The following is a 20,904-nucleotide window of genomic DNA, read 5'->3' as shown; positions in this document are numbered from 1 at the left end:
AAATAATTTGACATACAGAGATTCAGCTCTAGTTCTCTGAGTTCAAAATTCAGTTTAATATTTGACAAGAGTTTCATTAAGAGTTCCCCTCCCCTGTAGCATTTTCTTCAGCTTTTGTTTCACGGACTAGTTCACTGTGGGTCCTTCATGTCTTCATTTGACATTCAACAGATATTTCCTAAGCTACAGGTGATGTGTTAGTTGCTTAGAATGCAAAGCTGAACTGGATGCAGAAAAGTAGAAAAAGAAAAACCGTTTGAAATGTGACTCTGCCACTTCCTAGCTGTGTGGCTCTGGGCAAAACATTTATCCTTCCAGGTCTTAGTTTTCTTATCTATGAAATGAGAATAAAAATACCTTTAATATATTTAAAGCACTTGGCATGCAGTAGGTGGTCGGGAAGTAGTGGATATATTTTCACCTCAAGCCATAACAGGCTAGACAGAGAAAGTGTTCTGGACATCACCACTGATCAAGACAGTTCTGGATTCTAATAAGATGCCCTGAGGATAGAAGCAGGGGGAATACAGGCAGAAGTCTCAGCGGGCAGCGGGGTCCTGCCATCTAGGTGCTGGTGAAATACTAGGTAACCTTTGTGAATTCTCACGTCTCCAGTTTAGTTTTGAGGAGAGCATACCCAGTACATCCTACAGAGCAAACTGCGATCCTCAGACCTGGAAGGAACACAGATCTGACAAACATGATGATCTTACAGAGGCGGACTCTCATTCCCCCTGTATCATATAGAAACACCTGGCCTTCCTCCAGAGACAGGGAGTCACGCCTAGTGTTGAAAGCTCTGCCTTGAGAACTGGACTCACTTTCAGCCATCAGCTCACAGGTGTGGTTGATCTTAGACAAGTTGTTTGTCCCCTTCCTTCCTCCATGACCACATCTATCTGGATAATAATGGTTACACTGGAAATAGCTCACGTAGATTTTTCATAGATCACCAGGTCAACAGCATCAGGGGCTGCTATTATTATTGTTGGCCATGAAGAAGGCCATAGTCAGGGGCTCTGCCCTCAACCCTGAACAGCCTGGTTCAAGAAGAGCAGGGACGGCTGGGAACAAACTCTTTCCATCTCGCCTTTTCTGGAACAACAGTGGTTTCTGGAATCCACACTGGCAGAGTAACCTTTGCATATGAAGAACAGCTCTCTATGTACACAGAGAGAGCAAGGCTGTATTGATTCAGACCTCAGAGCAAGCCAGTCTAAATTATAGTCAGATCAGAAAAGAAGGCAATTTTATTACCTTCTGTCGCCCATGTGGCTGATCAACGTGCTACTGTGCACACGTTCTACAGGGCTGACTTGATGAACGTAGGGAACCTATTCGTAATTAGCAGCACCCATCTGTGTGCCAAAAATTCATATGCGAAAGTCAACATTCAACGAAAATGACAGCACTTAATTTACAGAGCAAACTGTCCTTAGAAACCATTTACGTGGCAAGGCACTCCCGCATGCTGCCTGCTTAGGTGGAGGGCAGATTTGTTTAGCAAATCCTTTCCTCCAAGTGAAGAACCAGATTTGAGCAGGGCCTCAGCCCAGGTGCTAGGAGGGGCCCTTAAAATATCGCCGGACAAACTTTTGAGACCCCAGAGAAGAATGCGTGGGGACCTCTTCCGAGGTTGCGCCCACACAGACATGAACCAACCCTGTAGCCAGATTCAGCCTTTCCAAGGTCACGGGCATGTCTTGGAAATTTGCAGAGTCCCAAACAGTATGGCATTTCTTCTTTGAGATGTTTCCCCAGGGGAGCTGCTTGGACCAGCTACATCTGAATCCCTGGGGAGCTGTTAAAATACAGACCTTTCCTTATTCCAATTGTTGCAGATATCTCAAAATATCCTTCACACACATCACTACCTCAAAATAATGGCTCATCAGAGCTGCTGCTAGATCTTGTTTTACAATGTTCTAATAAAAAAGGCATAGAATTACTGTATCACAGTTGAGGTAAAAATATATTGATAACTGTATTTTAATATAATTAGCTTCCTTTATAAACTTACGCACTTTATTTTTTGCATTTAAAAATATTATTCTGAGGCAGGGTCCATAGGCTTCATCAGATTGCCAAAGGGGTCCATGGCAAAAAGTTTAAGAACAATCGTACAACTGACCAGTGGCTGGAAGACCCTGTAATTGGAGGCGTCTTAGGACTTCAGGGGTTTGATGGGAATGCAAGCACAATTTCCAAATTCAGGTGCCAGGAAAGTAACTCTAGTGACCATAAGGTCCCCCTACGGCTTGAATTGGCTACTGCTTCCCTTTTCAGAGGTGCATGTTGTATACTCAAGGGTGGATGCTTGTCCCGGGTGTACAGGGAATTTTGGGGAAGAGGCACAAGTTGCTTTATGGGTCCTGAATTCTTTCATAGTTCAGAATTTTCTAGAATATCACACCAACTCATAATTTAACATACTCTAGCATTTCTGAGGTCGATGCTCCAGTTCCATCCGGAACTAACACATGGCTATGTCATTTGACAATCAATTGGATCATAAGTAAATACAGTTTTATTTTCCTCTGGTTGGTCAGACTCAGAAAGCACAGCCCCGAATTAGGGGATATACAAGCACAGCAATCGTTGCTCAAACTTGGGACACCCCAGCCTTCTTCTCTCCACCTTTCTGCCCCTTTCTCTCCCTCTCTCTCTCTCTCTCCCTCTCTCTCTCTCCCACTGTCTTGCCGTCTCTCTGTCTCTGTCTCTGTCTCTCTCTCTTTCTTTCTTCATATTTCCTGAGGGCCTGCTATGTGTCAAGCAGCATTCTTGGTGTTGAGGTTACAACAACAAACAAAACAAATTGTGTACTCTCCATGAAAAAATAGTCTAGTAGTGGGAAACAGACAATTAAAAAAAATTAATGAGTAAACTATAGGGTGTGACTAGGGGAAGGAGGGAGGGGAATGATTGCTAATGGTTTTCAGGTTTCTTGTTGGGGTGATGAAAATGTTCTAAAATTGACTGTGCTTATGCTTGTATAGCTTGGTTAATATACTAAAAGCCACTGAATGATGATACACTTTAAGTAGGTGAACTGGATATGAATTCTATCTCAGTGGAGCTGTTATTGAAAAACTAACAAAAAAATAGAGTATGTCATAGGGTAACAGCTGGGAAGGAAGGTAAAGCAGTGAGGAGGGATTAGGGTCCTCAGGGTGCTATAATTTTAAATAGGGTGGTTAGGGAAAGCTTCATTAAGGGGTAACATTTGGGTGAGACTTGAAGATAACTAGGGAGCAAGCTATGTGGGTATCTGGAGGATGAGAGTGGTGAAGGAACAGTACCTTCAAAGGCCCTAAGGTGTGCCTGCTATGTCCAAGGAACAACAGGGGCCAGTGTGGCTGAGTTAAGCGGGCCTTGGGAGAGAGTGGAAGAAGATGTCTGAGGAATACAGGTGGGCGAGCCTGGACGTAATTCTGAGGACTTTGGCTTTTCCTACAGATCAGATGCGGAGCCCGTGGAGGATTCTGAATAGAGGACAGATGTGATCCCACTGTAGAAATCAATAGCATTTGCAGGATTTACTGTGTGCCAGGTACCGTGGTGAACCCCTTCATGGGCATTAGCTTGCTAAATCGCCACAACTATTGAGTATTATCATTTTCTCTATTTTATAGAAAAGGAAATTGAGGCTCAGAAAAGGGTAGGAACTTGACCTACATCAGAGGCCGAGCCAGGAACTTTACCAGTCTGCCTGATTCCAGAGCTGCTGCCTTCACCACGGCCATCAGCACAGGTGTGTGTACACAGCAGGCGCTCAATAAAAGGAATCCCCTGGCTGGTTACAAAGCACTGCCCTAAGGGCAGCTGGTCGCTTGGGAACAGACAGGGTAAGAGAACCAGCGTCCACTTACTCAGTTCCGCGATGCTGCCCACGCGGGTGGCCAACAAGGATTGCTCGATGGTCCTCAGCTCGGACTGGCTGAACATGGGCAGCTCTCCCGGTTTGCTGGTCCGCTGCGGGTCTCGGTGAAGGTTCAGGCTGTCTGGCAGGCAGAGTACCCCTATGGTTGGTGGGGAGAGAGAGTGAAAGGAAAATAGATTGTTATTGTTCAGTTAACCAAAGGAGGGGTGCAAAACCTTGCACAGGCTCAAACCGCACCAGGGCTGGTACCACAAAGCCAACATGGGAACCAAGGCTCTGAATCCTCTTAGAAATGATGTCTAGCTCTTTTAAAAGGTCTTTTGCTGACTTTAACAAACACGGTGGCATCCGTCTGTATGCACACATTTCCAAAGGACACAAAAGAAAATCATCTCCTCAGACCTGGCAGGGATTCCTTCCATGCAGAGAACCCAGCAGTCACTGTCCCACTCTCTGTCCCAGAGGCAGTTGCCTCCCAGAGCGCCCTGGAGGAAGTCTCTGCTGGGATTCTTTTGAGAGCTTGCTTTACTTGCCCAGCAAATTTAACTCTGGGTGGCTGGGCTGTTATCTGTTAGACAAGGCCCTGGCTTTCTCCATAGAGCTGTATGTCAGGAGGTGAAAAGTCCCCATGGACTTTTGTAACTTGTATGGTGAATACCCATGGGAAATCCCTGGAATCCAATTATTTTCATCCCGTCCTTCCCATTCCATGAACATTTAGCGAGAACTTACTTTGTTGATTATTCAGAAATAATCACTGTTCCCATATCCTCCCCAGCCTCCATAGGCAGAGTACGCTTTCTTGCTCCTTGACTTTGGGCTTGATGAACTTTGGCCAAGGGTATATTAAGAGACATGATGGAACCAAAGGCCTGAAAAGCACCTGTGTGGCTGAACTTGCTCTTTCGTGTTTTTGCCATTGTTATGAGAAAAACACACCCTGGTTAGCCTGCTGGTCTAAGAAAGGTGAGAGACAGACAGAGCCAATGCAGTAACAATCTGCAGCTTAGAGCTGCCCCACAAAAGCAAATGCTAATTTAATTTGTCACTGGGGTTATTTGCTACTCAGCATTATTATGGTGATAACTAACAGATACACCTACCAAGTGTCAATCACTGAGGAGACAATGAACAAGGCAGGCATTGTGCTAAGTTAGGGGCTGAGGATACAGTGATGGACAGAATACACATACTTCCTGTTCTCAGTGGGCTCACAGTCTAAGTGAAGGAGATGGACTGTTACACACATAACCACAAAGCCAAATGACACATGCTCTATGGTAAGAGAAGATGAGGAATAAAGGGATATCTTAGCAGGGACCTGAACAAAAGTAGTTGTCAATAAGTAGGAAGCACTTATTGAATGCCTACAGTATTCCCAATCCTGCTAGGAGATGGAAAAGAAGCAGAAGACGTATTCAAGTATAAACTCACTGGAGAAACAAGACTGCCAGTGACAAAACAACTGAGGTACAATAAAGCAGTATCAATATACAGGTGCTGAATTATTTAAGCCAACTGTCAGGGTGAGGGGACAGACAGAACACAAAGGTCGAAGTTCAAGTCCACAAAGCACAGAGCTGATCTCCCTGTGCTATGTGGCTGCTTCCCACTAGCTATCTATTTTACGTTTGGTAGTGCTTTGTGACCACCTAGAGGGGTGGGATAGGGAGTGTGGGAGGGAGGGAGACGCAAGAGGGAAGAGATATGGGATCATATGTATATGTATAACTGATTCACTTTGTTATAAAGCAGAAACTAACACACCATTGTAAAGCAATTATACTCCAATAAAGATGTTTAAAAAAAAAAAAATTCAAGTCCACTTCTCACCCTGCTCGAAACACAAAAGCTCAGCAAACAAAGCCTCCTCTGGGACAAAGTGAGAGAGTAGCACTGACATGTATACACTACCAAATGTAAAATAGACAGCTAGTGGGAAGCAGCTGCACAGCACAGGGAGATCAGCTTGGTGCTTTGTGTCCACCTAGAGGGGTGGGATAGGGAGGGTGGGAGGGAGACGTAAGAGGGAGGGGACATGGGGATATATGTGTACGTATAGCTGATTCACTTTGTTATACAGCAGAAACTAACACAACATTGGAAAGCAATTATACTCCAATAAAGATGGTAAAAAAAACAACCAGAGGCTTCTCCTTTGAAGATGGGCAGGCGTGAGGTGGCACCCAACACACACCTCCTCTGGGCCCTGCTGCCTAGTTAGTGGCTCCAGCCACACTGAACCAGTCACTTGTTCTGAATGTTTCACCTTCACACCTAACAGGCTGACACGGTGGAGAAGGCAACCATAGTAGATTTTTTTTTTAATGAATAATGAATAAATGGATGAACAATGCAAATGACCATTAGATGTTAATGTTCCTATAATCAGGAAGCTGTTCAAGTTACTGAGATTGTTCTCTAACCATTGTTTTTCAAAAATTTTAGACTCAATAAGAATGTATTTTACTAATTAAACTTAAAAGCTTTTGCACACCAAAGGAAACCATAAACAAGACAAAAATGGGAGAAAATGCAAATGTTTTCTCCCCTCAGAATGGGAGAAAACATTTGCAAACGAAGCAACTGACAAGGGATTAATCTCTAAAATATACAAACAGCTCATGCAGCTTAATATCAAAAAAACAAACAACCCAATCCAAAAATGGGTGGAAGACCTAAATAGACATTTCTCCAAAGAAGACATACAGATGGTCAGCAAGGATATGAAAAGATGCTCAACATCACTAATCATTAGAGAAATGCAAATCAAAACTACAATGAGGTATCACCTCACCCTGGTCAGAAAGGCCATCATCACAAAATCTACAAACAATAAATGCTCGCGCAGGTGTGGAGAAAAGGGAACCCTCTTGCACTATTTGTGGGAATGTAAATTGGTACAGCCACTGTGGAGAACAGTATAGAGGTTCCTTAAAAAACTAAAAATAGAATTACCATATGACCCAGCAATCTCCCTACTGGTCATATACCCTGAGAAACCCATAATTCAAAAACACATGCACCCCAGTGTTCATTGCAGCACTATTTACAATAGCTAGGACATGGAAACAACCTAAATGCCCATCAACAGAGGAATGGATAAAGAAGATGTGGTACATACATACAATGGAATATTACACAGTCATAAAAAGGAACGAAATTGTGTCATTTGTAGAGACGTAGATGGACCTAGAGACTGTCATACAAAGTGAAGTAAGTCAGAAAGAGAAAAATAAATATCGTATATTAACGTATATATGTGGAATCTGAAAAAATTGGTATAGACAATCTTATTTACAAAGCAGAAATAGAGACACAGACATAGAGAACAAATGTATGGATACCACGGGGGAAAGGGGTGGTGGTGGGATGAATTGGGAGATTGGGATTGATATAGTATATACACTATTGATACAGTGTATACACTTCTGATACTATGCATAAAATAGATAACTAATCAGAACCTACTGTATAGCACAGGGAACTCTACTCAGTGCTCTGTGGTGACGTAAATGGGAAGGAAATCCAAAAAAGAGGGGATATATGTATACATATAGTGGATTCACTTTGCTGTACAGTAGAAACTAACACAATACTGCAAAGCAACTGTACTCCGATAAAAATTTAAAAAAACTACAAAAAAAGAATGTATTTTACATCATGACCCAGTACACACACACACACACCATCGCCACCACTACTACTACACACATTTTTCATGTTTTCCATGAAAAATTTCATGAAAAATAACACTGATCCTTACTATGTATGAGGCACTCTCAATTTTTTCTTTTCACTTCTTTTCTATCTTATCAATAAAAAATGCTGTCTGCAGCACCAGAAGTGATTTCATGGTCGACTAGTGGGTCATGACTGGCAGTCTGAAAAACACTGTGGGCTGGGCCAGTTCACAACTTGGCATTAATTGGACAATACAGATTGACGATTTACTACTTAGCGCTGGGCCGGGCTCCACACGGGACGTAGAGATGGCTGAGAGGCGATCCCTGAACTTCAGGAACCCTCAGCTTTTTAGGAAAGACAAGACCTTCACAGAAATGCCCACCATCCAAGGCCGGCCTCCTGCCTGTCCTTTTCTCTTAACAGCTGAGTCATCCCCCCGATCACCCCAGGCAGGGACGCCCTGAGTCATCTCTGTTTCCTCCTGCTTGCTCACCTGCCCAGACATCTGGTCAGAGGCCAAGGCAAGTAGCCATTGCCAGGGCAATGAATGTTGGGCCAATCCCTCATCTGACGCCTCTGACGTTCCTGACTCTTGATTCAGAGATTTACTACCCTTAAAAGTGCTCACGGCAAATGACACCAGATGACCACGACCCAGTGTGACAAGTGACCCAACGTTCAGGGGATGAGGGCCTCCGCTGGGGGACGGGGTGGTGATCAGGGGCTTCACAGCAAAGGAGGCCTGCGAGTGAGCCCTGAATGTCAGGGAGGATGAAGTACAAATGGCCCTGACATGTGCTCACAGGATTGCTTTCTTGGTAATTGCACTGTGTGCAGCAAGTTCTTATCCCAGGCCTGTATCTGAAACATTGCTTCACATGTTGGTTGAGGCACAAGCAAACGGGACGTGGAGTCTGGAACCCAGAGCTTCAGTCCTGGCTCTGCCACTTCCCACCCATGTTTAACCTTGGGCAGGTCACAGAGCCTCTCTGGACCTCAGTTTCCTCTTCTGTGAAATGGGAGTGATAGGAATGGCCTTGCCTCCCTCATGGCGCTGCTGCGGGCGGGGATGAAGTGAGACAATGTGTACTAAAGAACTTACTTTGCGTGTGCTGAGTAATAGTATGTGCTCGACATATGTTAACTGAGATGAAGATCACTTACTGTGTATAAGCCCAGCTTTGCACTACTTTATGCTTCATCATAAGAATAAATAATTTCCCTCAGAATTACTCCTCCATCTTTTAGAGGGTTATGAAATTTAAATGTGAAAATATAATTATTCCAAGAAGCTTTGAAAGCTAGAGTACTAGGATTTGGGAAATCTATAATTAATCTATTATGCAAAGAGTATATACCAGGGTTTTCCTTTTTTTTCTTTTGTTTTGAGGACTTCATATGGAGTACACACATAAACTAGAGTCATTTATTTTTTTGTATAAAAATCAACTAGGTCATTAAGAAGGTCCCAGTATCATATTTTAGTGTTAGCTGCAGGTCTCCGTTTTGGACCACTCATCAATTTCCATTACTGGAACCAAGGACAGCCACAGCCTGGTGATTAAGACTCAAGTTTAAAAACAGGGGGAACCTAAGGTTCAAATATGACTTTGGACCTAAAGGAAATAATTCCCCTGGAGAGCAGGTGATCACAGGAGAGGGTCCACTATGCTGAAGGGGTCATGGTCTTACCGAAATCTATTACTTTGGGGTGGGTTGTACATTGTCTAAGGGAAAATCCATTCACATTTTCAAAGGGATTGGCCAGTGCTAAAAGAGGATGAACCAATGCCTTTGAATGTCCACATTTCCAGCCATAGCAACCTGGGACTGACTGGCTGTAGGTGGGACAGAGGGGCCAGGCATGACCATGGGCTCTTGACAGAGCCAGGCTCCAGTCCTGCCCCAGTCCCCTGGGCAACCTGGACAAAGCACTTCCCAGATCCCCAGTCAGCTTCTGTGTCTGCAAAGAGGGGTTAAAATATCTACTGCATCAGTTTATTGCAGTGATTAAACTAGATAAATATTTAAGGCCTCCAGCCTATAGTAAGCGTCTACTAAATGGCCTGTTCCCACAAATGTGCAGTTTTGTTTATTTAATGTCTGGATTCAAATAGTCTTGCAGATCATCTTTCCAAAACCTTGTGTGACTGGAGACAGACAACTTTTTGGTTAGGGCATTTAGAACAGAAAATATGAAAACCGCTCCTCTGGGTGGGCCCCTGGACCAACCACATCTGGCATTCTGTCTCCGATGGGGCGATCAGGGCAATTCTGCCTCCCTGACTGCCTACCTTCCTATATGATTGGATGGCTCCTTGGCAAGTATAACCGCGCCATCCTTTTTCTCCTCTCAGCTTTTCTCTGTGTCTCCATGCTATCACTGGACTAGGATGCTATTTACCCACCGAGAGAAAACCAAATAAGACAGCCATCAGCACTCATCCATTCTCCCCTTGATGTTGACGGTGGTGATGGAGGAGGAGGCTACGTAGGTCTTGGCACCCTGGGCCCAGGCTGGGGTTCTGCCTTGCCTGTCTCTGGCTGTGAGAAGGGAACAGACTCTCCTATGTCCTCCTTGCCAGGCTAGGCTTTGTCTTCTGCTAAGTTATCCCCAGAATTTAAAGTGGAGCGTCCTGGCACCAGTCCCAGCTTTAAGAAATGGGAAGGAAGCAGCTGGGGTGCAGCAGACCAGCCCTCAAACTGGCACCGGACAGACCTGGCTGGGTTCAGATTCCCGCCTTGCCGTCTTCCAGCTGTGTGGCCTGGGGCTTGCGACTTGGCTCTCTGAGCCTCTGTTTCTCCCTCTGTAACATGTTTGATACTATCTACCTCCTAGCATGGTTGGGAGGCTGTAATGGGATAATCTACATGGACAACCTGTCACAACAAAGGGGGTCGAGAAATGTTTGCTAATAATCTAAGTGAAGTTCTTTGAAGGTAAAGATTTAGAAATTCAATAACATGGTGCCAGAGTGTTTTCTTCTACTGTTCAGTTTATTAAGAAACAAGATAGGAAGTCATCAGATTTTTTTTAATGTTTGCATAAGCGGCTTGGAAATTCCTTTTTATTTTAAGAGACTTGGCAGTGGGAAGCAAATTCAGGACTGGCTTGGCAAGCACGTTCATCTACGAGAGGCGTGCCGTACTCCAGTTAGGATACATCCAGACCATGGCTCATTTTCGTGCCCTGCCCCGCCCCCCCCCCCCCCCCCCCGCCCCATAATGAATTAAATTCAAAGGGAAAGTTCTTAGGAAGTCTGAAGCCAAACCATCACAAGAAATAAGAGGTAGAAAACACAAAGATGGAGAATTTTCAGGAATGGGTTCAATAACATGCCCATCCGTGGAGGCTGAAGTACACAGAAGGAATAAGCATGCCAACCTTAAAAGAACATGAAGATATCTACGGACCATTCATTCATTCAACCACCAATACTGAGCACCATGAAGACAGTAGGACACATTTCTGTTCTCACAGCCTCCCAGTTGGCAGGGGAGACACCCCCCCCCCCAACCCCCAACTGAACCACTATGGGAGAAACACCAGAGCAGAGACGTTAATGAAGTCCCCGTGGAGCGCAGTGGGTGAACCCAAGTTGGCCTGGGAGCTTCAGGGCAGCTTCCCAGGGGAGCTTAGGGGACCTGGGGAAGCAGATGCCTTACAGCAGAGTTGAAAGAGTGTGGATTCTCGTTCATTCTCCGAATGAACGTTCAGGTTGAATTGCATCTGTGCTACTTCACAGCAATGTTGCCCAGGGATGCTATTTAGCCTCCCTGTACCTCCGTTTCCTTGTGAATAATATGGGAATGGTCATTGTACAATCCTTATAAGGCCACTGGAAGATCAAATGAGTTAATACATGTAAATCTTGGACCCTATAAATAGCTCAACAAATGTGATCATGATTATAAAAATGATGGTGGGGCTTCCCTGGTGGTGCAGTGGTTGAGAGTCCACCTGCCAATGCAGGGGACACAGGTTCGTGCCCCAGTCTGGGAAGATCCCACATGCCGCGGAGCAGCTGGGCCCGTGAGCCATGGCCGCTGAGCCTGCGCGTCCGGAGCCTGTGCTCCGCAACGGGAGAGGCCACAACAGTGAGAGGCCCGCGTACCGCAAAAAAAAAAAAAAAAAAGATGATGATGATTAGAGAAGGACATTCCAAGAAAAAGCAAAGGCCCAGAGGTATGTGCTTTGCATATAAGAGTGGCTGGAACAGAGGGTACAAGAGGGTGCAGAAGTTGGGAGAAGGGGCTGGACCGGGAGGCAGGGGTGGACCATTGAGGGCATTGGGCCAAAAGAAGTTTGGACTTAAAAACTAAACCTTTACCTTCCAGCTACCCTGTTTCTCTCTCTTCCCTTTTCTCAGCTGAAATTCTAGAAAGAGTGGTTGACACCCATGATGCCCACTCCTTCCTCTCCCTCATCTTTATACCTATTATCTCCATTTTTGATGGGTGCCCAGCAAGTTCACGTTCATCCTTCAAGGCCCAACTCAAAATGCCACTTTTGAGATCTCAAGACTCAAAGAAGTTCCTGTTCTTAGGAAGCTCTCAGTCCAGAGAGGAAATCCTGAGACAGTAAGAAAACTGTACCCGGTGTGCATGCTGGGCACTGAGGCAGAGAGGCAGGGACAAGGTGGGGACGGGGGTGGGGGCCACGAAGGAGGAAGTAGTCCAAGGTGACCCCACACGCGGCCCTCCCCACGTGAGCCAGATGCAGCCAGCTTTCCCTCGCAGTCAGCTCAGGAGTGAAGGGGACTAATTAAAGTCTAGGTCAGGGAGTGTCAGCCTTTAGAGCAGGCCACAGAGGCAGCCATGATGTTATTAAGGCATTGTACATGGTGCGTGGCACACAGGGACACTGGGGTGATGGTGCGGCTCTAACACTGATGGCATAAATAAGAAAAGCTGCAGAAAAACAAAGGGAAAATACTCTGTTCATTCATTCATTCGGTGAGTATTAGCTGAGCGCCTACTAGGTGCTAGGTACAGTTCTAGGTACTGAGGATCCAGCAGCAAAATACTGGAAATTCTTGCCATCTTGGTACGTGTGTTCCAAATACATAATTAGAATATGTAGCCAGCTGGGTGGTAAGCGCCATGGAGAAAAACAGAGCAGGAAAGGAGGATGGGGAGCGCTGGGTGGGGTAGCGGCGTCACATGGAGAAGGGGACATTCAAAGAGAGACTTGAAGGGAGTGAACATGGGAGCAGGGCTGATATCTTGGGGGAAGAGCAGGGGGGATGTGAGGGCAAAGGTCTGAGGGGGAGGGTTTGGCTTGTTAGAGGAAGAAACAGAGAAAGTGAGGGGAAAGCAGTAGGTGATAAGAGAAGTGAGAAGTGAAGTGAAGTGATAAGAGAAGTGATGAAGGAGGACTGGGTGGAGTCTCATAGGTGACTCTGGACTTTAGCTTTTACTCTGAGCAAGATGGGAGCCGCTGGAGGGTTTGGAGTTTTGGGGGGGTGTGACCTGACCTTTTTTGAGGGTCACTCCAGCTGGTGGGTTGAGAACAGACTGTAGGGAGTGGCCAGGGCAGAACCAGAGTAGATATGGTGGAGATGCTAGAAAAGTGAAGGAGGGGACTTCCCTTGCAGTCCAGTGGTTGAGACTTCGCCTTCCAACGCAGGGGGTGCAGGTTCAATCCCTGGTCGGGGAGCTAAGATCCCCCATGCCTTGGGGCCAAAAATACCAAAACATAAAACAGAAGCAATACTGTAACAAATTCAGTAAAGACTTAAAAAATGGTCCACATCAAAAAAACATCTTAAAAAAAAAAGAAGAGTGAAGGAAAAGCTGATGGAGTTGCCAATTGGGTGCAAGGTGTAAGAAAAAAAGGAGACAAGAGCAAGTCCAAGGTTTTTGACCTGCATGATTGAAAGGAGGGGTTTACCATTTACTGAAACAGGGAACATTGCAGGAGGGTCAAGTTTGGGGTAAAGATCAGGAGTTCAGTTCTGGTTATCTTTAACTTGAGACACCCACTGGCCACCCACGTGGAGATGCTGTACAGGCTTTCCTGCTCTCTCTCCTGACCTACCATGATGTAAAGCCTCATCATGTAAGCCCCACTGTGGTTTGTGCTTTCCCCCCTCTTCTTCCTCTTCCCTGTCACTAGCAAGCACAGTTAAACATCCTTACAAGATTGTTGGTTACTTCCTGTGCGCTCCCTCCTCTCCCAGCGCTCTTTCTTTATTGCATTATCCTTGCAACTTTCCCCATAGAGTTCTGAGCTACATCCATCTCGCAGGGGCTTAAGAGGAGAGAGAAAGACTCATTTTCCCAGTTTTCTAATCTCTGCAGTGAAGTGCACCTGGGGCTCTGCAGGGCTTGTGAGTTTCTGCTTCAGTCCCTGACTCCTCCTAAGAGGTATTTTCCACCTCCAGCTAGGTCTTGGGTAGCTGTGGAAATGTCAGAGGTTGATCAGATTTTGAAGATCATCTGGCTCCCAACCATGGACTGTGGCCATTTGGGAGTTCTCTGAAAAGCGTCTGTCTCCCTTGTTTACCAGTGTTATATAGCAGTGACACTTGTGGGCATACTTTCATGTGGTGGTGATAAAACTCAGCACTGGGTGCTACTGACAGCGAAGCTGTGTGTTAAGACTATTTTGAGTGAAAAACTAGTCTTTGACATTTCAATTAAAACATGGCAACAGGCCAGAGTAAAACAACGAGGAGACAGCTTTTTGGACGATGGAGACTTTCTTGCTCTACATCAAGGTGGCCATGCATCTTCTTCTTGAATACTTATAATTTAAATGCATTAATCAGTTCATCCATTCAACCATTCATTTATCCATCCATCTGAACTTCCACTTTTATTTTTTAATTTTTTTAACATCTTTATTAGAGTATAATTGCTTTACAAGGGTGTGTTAGTTTCTGCTTTATGACAAAGTGAATCAGTTATACATATATATATGTCCCCATATCTCTTCCCTCTTGCATCTCCCTCCCTCCCACCCTCTCTATTGCTCCCCTCTAGGTGGTCACAAAGCACCGAGCTGATCTCCTGCTGCTATGAGGCTGCTTCCCACCAGCTATCTATTTTACCTTTGGTAGTGTATATATGTCCATGCCACTCTCTCACTTTGTCCCAGCTTACCCTTCCCCCTCCCCATATCCTCAAGTCCATTCTCTAGTAGGTCTGAATCTTTATTCCCGTCTTGCCCCTAGGCTTTTCTGACCATTTTTTTTCTTTTTCTTAGATTCCATATATATGTCTTAGCATACGGTATTTGTTTTTCTCTTTCTGACTTACTTCACTCTGTATAACAGACTCTAGGTCCATCCACCTCACTACAAATAACTCAGTCTTATTCCTTTTTATGGCTGAGTAATATTACATTGTATATATGTGCCACATCTTCTTTATCCATTCATCTGTTGATGGACATTTAGGTTGCTTCCATGTCCTGGCTATTGTAAATAGAGATGCAATGAACATTTTGGTACATGACTCTTTTTGAATTTTGGTTTTCTCAGGGTATATGCCCAGTAGTGGGATTGCTGGGTCGTATGGTAGTTCTATTTTTAGTTTTTTAAGGAACCTCCATACTGTTCGCCATAGTGGCTCTATCAATTTACGTTCCCATCAACAGTGCAAGAGGGTTCCCTTTTCTCCACACCCTCTCCAGCATTTATTGTTTCTAGATTTTTTGATGATGGCCATTCTGACTGGCGTGAGATGATACCTCATTGTAGTTTTGATTTGCATTTCTCTAATGATTAGTGATGTTGTGCATTCTTTCATGTGTTTGTTGGCAATTTGTATATCTTCTTTGGAGAAATGTCTATTTAGGTCTTCTGCCCATTTTTGGATTAGGTTGTTTGTTTGTTTGATATTGAGCTGCATGAATTGCTTGTATGTTTTGGAGATTAATCCTTTGTCAGTTGCTTCATTTGCAAATAGTTTCTCCCATTCTGAGGGTTGTCTTTTCGTCTTGTTTATGGTTTCCTTTGCTGTGCAAAAGCTTTTAAGTTTCATTAGGTCCCATTTGTTTATTTTTGTTTTTATTTCCATTTCTCTAGGAGGTGGGTCAAAAAGGATCTTGCTGTGATTTATGTCATAGAGTGTCCTGCCTATGTTTTCCTCTAAGAGATTGATGGTGTCTGGCCTTACATTTAGGTCTTTAATCCATTTTGAGTTTATTTTTGTGTACGGTGTTAGGGAGTGTTCTAATTTCATTCTTTTACATGTAGCTGTCCAGTTTGCCCAGCACCACTTATTGAAGAGGCTGTCTTTTCTCCACTGTATATTCTTGCCTCCTTTATCAAAGATAAGGTGACCATATGTGCGTGGGTTTATCTCTGGGCTTTCTATCCTGTTCCATTGATCTATATTTCTGTTTATGTGCCAGTACCATACTGTCTTGATTACTGTAGCTTTGTAGTATAGTCTGAAGTCAGGAATCCTGATTCCTCCAGCTCCATTTTTCTTTCTCAAGATTGTTTTGGCTATTCGGGGTCTTTTGTGTTTCCACACAAATTGTGAAATTTTTTGTTCTAGTTCTGTGAAAAATGACAGCGGTAGTTTGATAGGGATTGCATTGAATCTGTAGATTGCTTTGGGTAGTAGAGTCATTTTCACAATATTGATTCTTCCAATACAAGAACATGGTATACCTCTCCATCTATTTGTATCATCTTTAATTTCTTTCATCAGTGTCTTATAATTTTCTGCATACAGGTCTCCTTAGGTAGGTTTATTCCTAGATATTTTATTCTTTTTGTTGCAGTGGTAAATGGGAGTGTTTTCTTAATTTCACTTTCAGATTTTTCATCATTAGTGTATAGGAATGCAAGAGAATTCTGTGCATTAATTTTCTATCCTGCTACTTTACCAAATTCATTGATTAGCTCTAGTAGTTTTCTGGTAGCATCTTTAGGATTCTCTATGTATAGTATCATGTCATCTGCAAACAGTGACAGCTTTACTTCTTCCTTTCTGATTTGGATTCCTTTTATTTCTTTTTCTTCTCTGCTTGCTGTGGCTAAAACTTCCAAAACTATGTTGAATAACAGCGGTGAGAGTGGGCAACCTTGTCTTGTTCCCGATCTTAATGGAAATGGTTTCAGTTTTTCACCATTGAGGACGATGTTGGCTGTGGCCTTTGTCATATATGGCCTTTATTATGTTGAGGAAAGTTCCCTCTATGCCTACTTTCTGCAGGGTTTTTATCATAAATGGGTGTTGAATTTTGTCGAAAGCTTTCTCTGCATCTATTGAGATGATCATATGGTTTTTCTCCTTCAATTTGTTAATATGGTGTATCACGTTGATTGGTTTGCGTATATTGAAGGATCCTTGCATTCCTGGGATAAACCCCACTTGTTCATGGTGTATGATCCTTTTAATGTGCTGTTGGATTCTGTTTGCTAGTATTTTGTTGAGGATTTTTGCATCTATGTTCATCAGTGATATTGGCCTGTAGTTTTCTTTCTTTGTGACATCTTTGTCTGGTTTTGGTATCAGAGTGATGGTGGTCACGTAGAATGAGTTTGGGAGTGTTCCTCCCTCTGCTATATTTTGGAAGTGTTTGAGAAGGATCGAACTTCTGCTTTTAAATTGGATCATCCTTTAATTAATTAAAGGGTAATTAATTAATTTTTGAGCATCTGCTGTGTGCTACACATTGTGCTAAACGATGGAGATACAGCAGAAGACAATAGAGGGCAGCTGCTCTCATGGAGCTTAACTTCCATTCATCTATCTAATTATCCATCCACCTACCCTTCCTTCCATCCATCCATCCATTCCTCCATCCATCCATCCCATATAAGGTGCCAGACTGGGATTATAATGAAAAGTAAGACACAGACCCTCTCCTTAAGAAATTCATAATCTAGTGGGATAAGTACACATGCTCATGAGTCTCACTGGTGATGTAAGAGAAGCTCGTACATGCTACGCTAATAGCACAAATAGACACTGGATATTCTACCTGAGTGGTGTGTCAGGAAAGGATTCATAGATGAACTGTCCTAGGATCAGTACTAAAAGATGAGCTGGTGCTCACTAGGTGAATTGGGTGGGGGGCGGGGAAGAGAAGCGTATAGGAAAAGGCAAACCAGAGGGAGCAGCAAAAGCCAAGGCACAGAGGCAAGAATACTCCTGGTGCATTGAAGGACTCTGATAAGTTCTTTTTATACATTATTGGATTTGTTTTACTAACATTTTGTTCAGGATTTTTGCATCTATGTTCACAAGAGATATTTATCTGTAGTTTTCTTGTAATATTGTTTTCTGGTTTTGGTATTAGTGTAATACTAGATTCATAGAATGAGTTAGGAAGTATTCCCTCTTCTTTTATCTTCTGAAAGAGGTTGTAGAGAATTGGTATAATTTCTTCCTGAAATGTTTGGTAGCATTCACTATCTGGGCCTGATGCTTTCTGTTTTGGAAGGTTATTAACTGTTGATTCAATTTCTTTAATAGATATAGGCCTATTTAGATCGTCTATTTCTTCTTGTGTGAGTCTTGGTAGATTGGGTCTCTCAAGGAATTGGTACCTTTCACCTACGTTATCAAATTTGTGAGCAGAGAGTTGTTCATAGTATTTCTTTATTATTCTTTTAATGTCCATGGGATCTATAGTGATATCCCCTTTTCCATTTCTGATATTAGTAATTCCTCTTTTTTTCTTAGCTAGCCTGGCTAGAGGCTCATCAATTTTATCAATCTTTTCAAAGAACCAGCTTTTGGTTTCATCGATTTTCTCTATTCATTTCCTGTTTTTAATTGATTTCTGCTCTAATTCTTATTATTTCTTTTCATTTGCTTACTTTTGATTTAATTTGCTCTTCTCTTTCTAGTTTCCTAATGCAAAAACTTAGATTCTTGATTTTACATCTTTCTTCTCTTTTAATACATGAATTTACTGCTATAAATTTCCCTCTAAGCACTGCTTTTTCTGCATCCCACAGATTTTTGTTATGTTTTCACTTAGTTCAAAATATTTTTAAAACTTCTCTTGAGATTTTTTCTCTTTGACCCATGTGTTATTCAGAAGTGTGTTGTTTAACCTCCAAGTATTTGGGATTTTCCAGCTATCACTCTGTTATTGATTTCTAGTTTAATTTCACTGTGGTCTGAGAAACAGACATTGTATGATTTCTATTCTTTTAAAGTTGTTAAGGTGTGTTTCATGTCCCAGAATGTGGTCTATCTTGGTGAATGTTCCATGTGAGCTTGAGAAGAATGTGTATTCTGTTGTTGTTGGATGAAGCAGTCTATAGATGTCCATTGTATCCAGTTGTTTGATGGTGCTGAGTTCGATTATGTCCTTATTGATTTTCTACTGGTTGGATCTGTCCATTTCTGATAGAGGGGTGTTAAAGTCTCCAACAATTAGAGTGGATTTATCTATTTCTCCATGCAGTTCTATCAGTTTTTGCCTTTTCTTTTTACAACGTATGTTGGGGCTATTTTTAGCTGTTTCTTTCCCAGATTAATTTAAATTCTGAATCATTAAGTATTTGAATATGGTTCAACTAGTGAAGGTGATCACACTAGAAAAAGAAGGAAGGAAATGATAGGCAGGAGGAGTGGTAAGGATGTATATATCCATTTAAGAGACTTTCTGGATTCATTATTTGAATATACAGTATGTGCCCTGAAACAAGTTTAGCTGTACCCTTCTCTGCTGCCAACTCTTCAATTCTACTGTGTCTCACTGAGACCTCCTTGCTAAACACAAGTTGAATTAATGAATGAGTCCTGGGTAGAGTTCTTGACGGAAAAGAAAGATTAGTACATTTTAAAGAATGGTGTTAATGATACATTAGCACCCCACTGAGAATTTCTCCCTGATAGAGAAAGAAAAGGGGGCTGGAAAACGGATTTCACAGAAGCAGTCAGAACATTTTATGCCAAGGACAAATATTCACAGATTTGTCATCCCTTGGATGTCTAGAAACCATTTCCAGGTAATTGCGAGGGTACCTTCTACAGTGAAAGTCTGTGTATTTGGCAGGATTTCAACTGGAAATTTCTTTCCAATGGAACTTCTGCAGAGTAAGAGCATGAAGATCGTTTATATTCATAACAAAGGCCCTCAAGGTCTGTAAGATCCTGAATCACCCAAGAAAGATTAAATCATGTTCAACCGAGCTTTAGTGTTAAGTATATTTAATTGTATTCTAAGTCTTCAAAGACCGATTATCTTTAATTAAATAGCCTGGTGACTATAGACTTATCACTTATTTGATACGATATAGTGAGGAACTATTCACTAGGATCTTTAACAAGTTGAAATACCCTATGGCTGACCACACAGAATGACAGAGGGGTGTGTGTGCATGTGTATGTGTGTCTACAGGCATAGAGGAGATTAGGCCAACATTCTGAGAGCTGGCTAAATGCTGCTGTTAACATAGTGTAGATGTTAATGGCACATAAAAGCATAAATCTGCCATTTGCAGGCATGCATGTGTACAGTGAATATAAATAACTAATAGGGCTTTCACAGTCTGTTGAAAATACAAAGATTACTAAATTGGCTTTTAAAAACATTAGAATTCCATTAGGCCCAAAACTCAGCAGCTGATTACAGAGCAAAATCAACCTCAAGAGGACTCTAAATTCTCATTTGTCGCTGCTGCTAACCACTGTAGGGGGCTTCCCTGGTGGCGCAGTGGTTGAGAATCTGCCTGCCAATGCAGGGGACACAGGTTTGAGCCCTGGTCTGGGAAGATGCCACATGCCGCGGAGCAACTAGGCCCATGAGCCACAACTACTGAGCCTGCGTGTCTGGAGCCTGTGCTCCGCAACAAGAGAGGCCACGATAGTGAGAGGCCCGCGCACCGCGATGAAGAGTGGACCCCGCTCGCCGCAACTAGAGAAAGCCCTCGCACAGAAACGAAGACCCAACACGCCAAAAATAAATATAAAAATAAATTAAAAAAAAAAAAAAAGGCACAAAGTTCACGCCCCTTCCTTGCTTCTAAAAAAAAAAGGTACTGCACTTTTGACAAGGCCATGGGCCCCTGGGGAAGAAAGCTCATGGTCCTTGCTGGCAAAGAGTGGCCCTATCCAGCTGTACATCTGGATAAGGATGCTTCCAGGGAGATGCTTCCTCCTAGCACCTGTTCTGGGAGTTCTATCAAGAAATCTATGATGTAGCCCAGATACAACTCAATGTTTCTCAACCGTTTTTTATTATGGTTCCTTCTGCCCAAGAAGTCTTTTTGGACATTTTCTTCCATCCCCCACCCACACCTCCATTAGATTCACCATGTCTCTTATTTCTATATTCTGATGCTTTGACATCTGGGTCCTTGCTGACCCTGGAGGGTCCATCCTTCCCAGGGTTAGCCAGTTCCTAGAGATAGCAA

The 20,904-nt window shown here is 43.2% G+C and overlaps 1 protein-coding gene across 4 annotated transcripts in view; it reads right to left on the bottom strand.

Moving 5' to 3' along the window:
• ABTB3 (ankyrin repeat and BTB domain containing 3) overlaps positions 1-20,904 on the bottom strand; it is a 307,888-nt gene that overhangs the window by 116,286 nt on the left and 170,698 nt on the right. For all 4 annotated transcript variants that reach the window (XM_067697855.1, XM_067697854.1, XM_067697853.1 and 1 more), the window contains exon 2: positions 3,870-4,019. In XM_067697855.1, coding sequence (XP_067553956.1) covers positions 3,870-4,019 — 150 coding nt within the window. The remainder of the gene's footprint in view (positions 1-3,869; positions 4,020-20,904) is intronic.

This window comes from Pseudorca crassidens, chromosome 11 (genome assembly GCF_039906515.1).
Source record: "Pseudorca crassidens isolate mPseCra1 chromosome 11, mPseCra1.hap1, whole genome shotgun sequence".
Lineage (NCBI taxonomy): Eukaryota > Metazoa > Chordata > Mammalia > Artiodactyla > Delphinidae > Pseudorca > Pseudorca crassidens.
The sequence above is the reverse complement of the archived record's forward strand: the minus strand, read 5'-3'. Positions and strand labels throughout refer to the sequence as shown.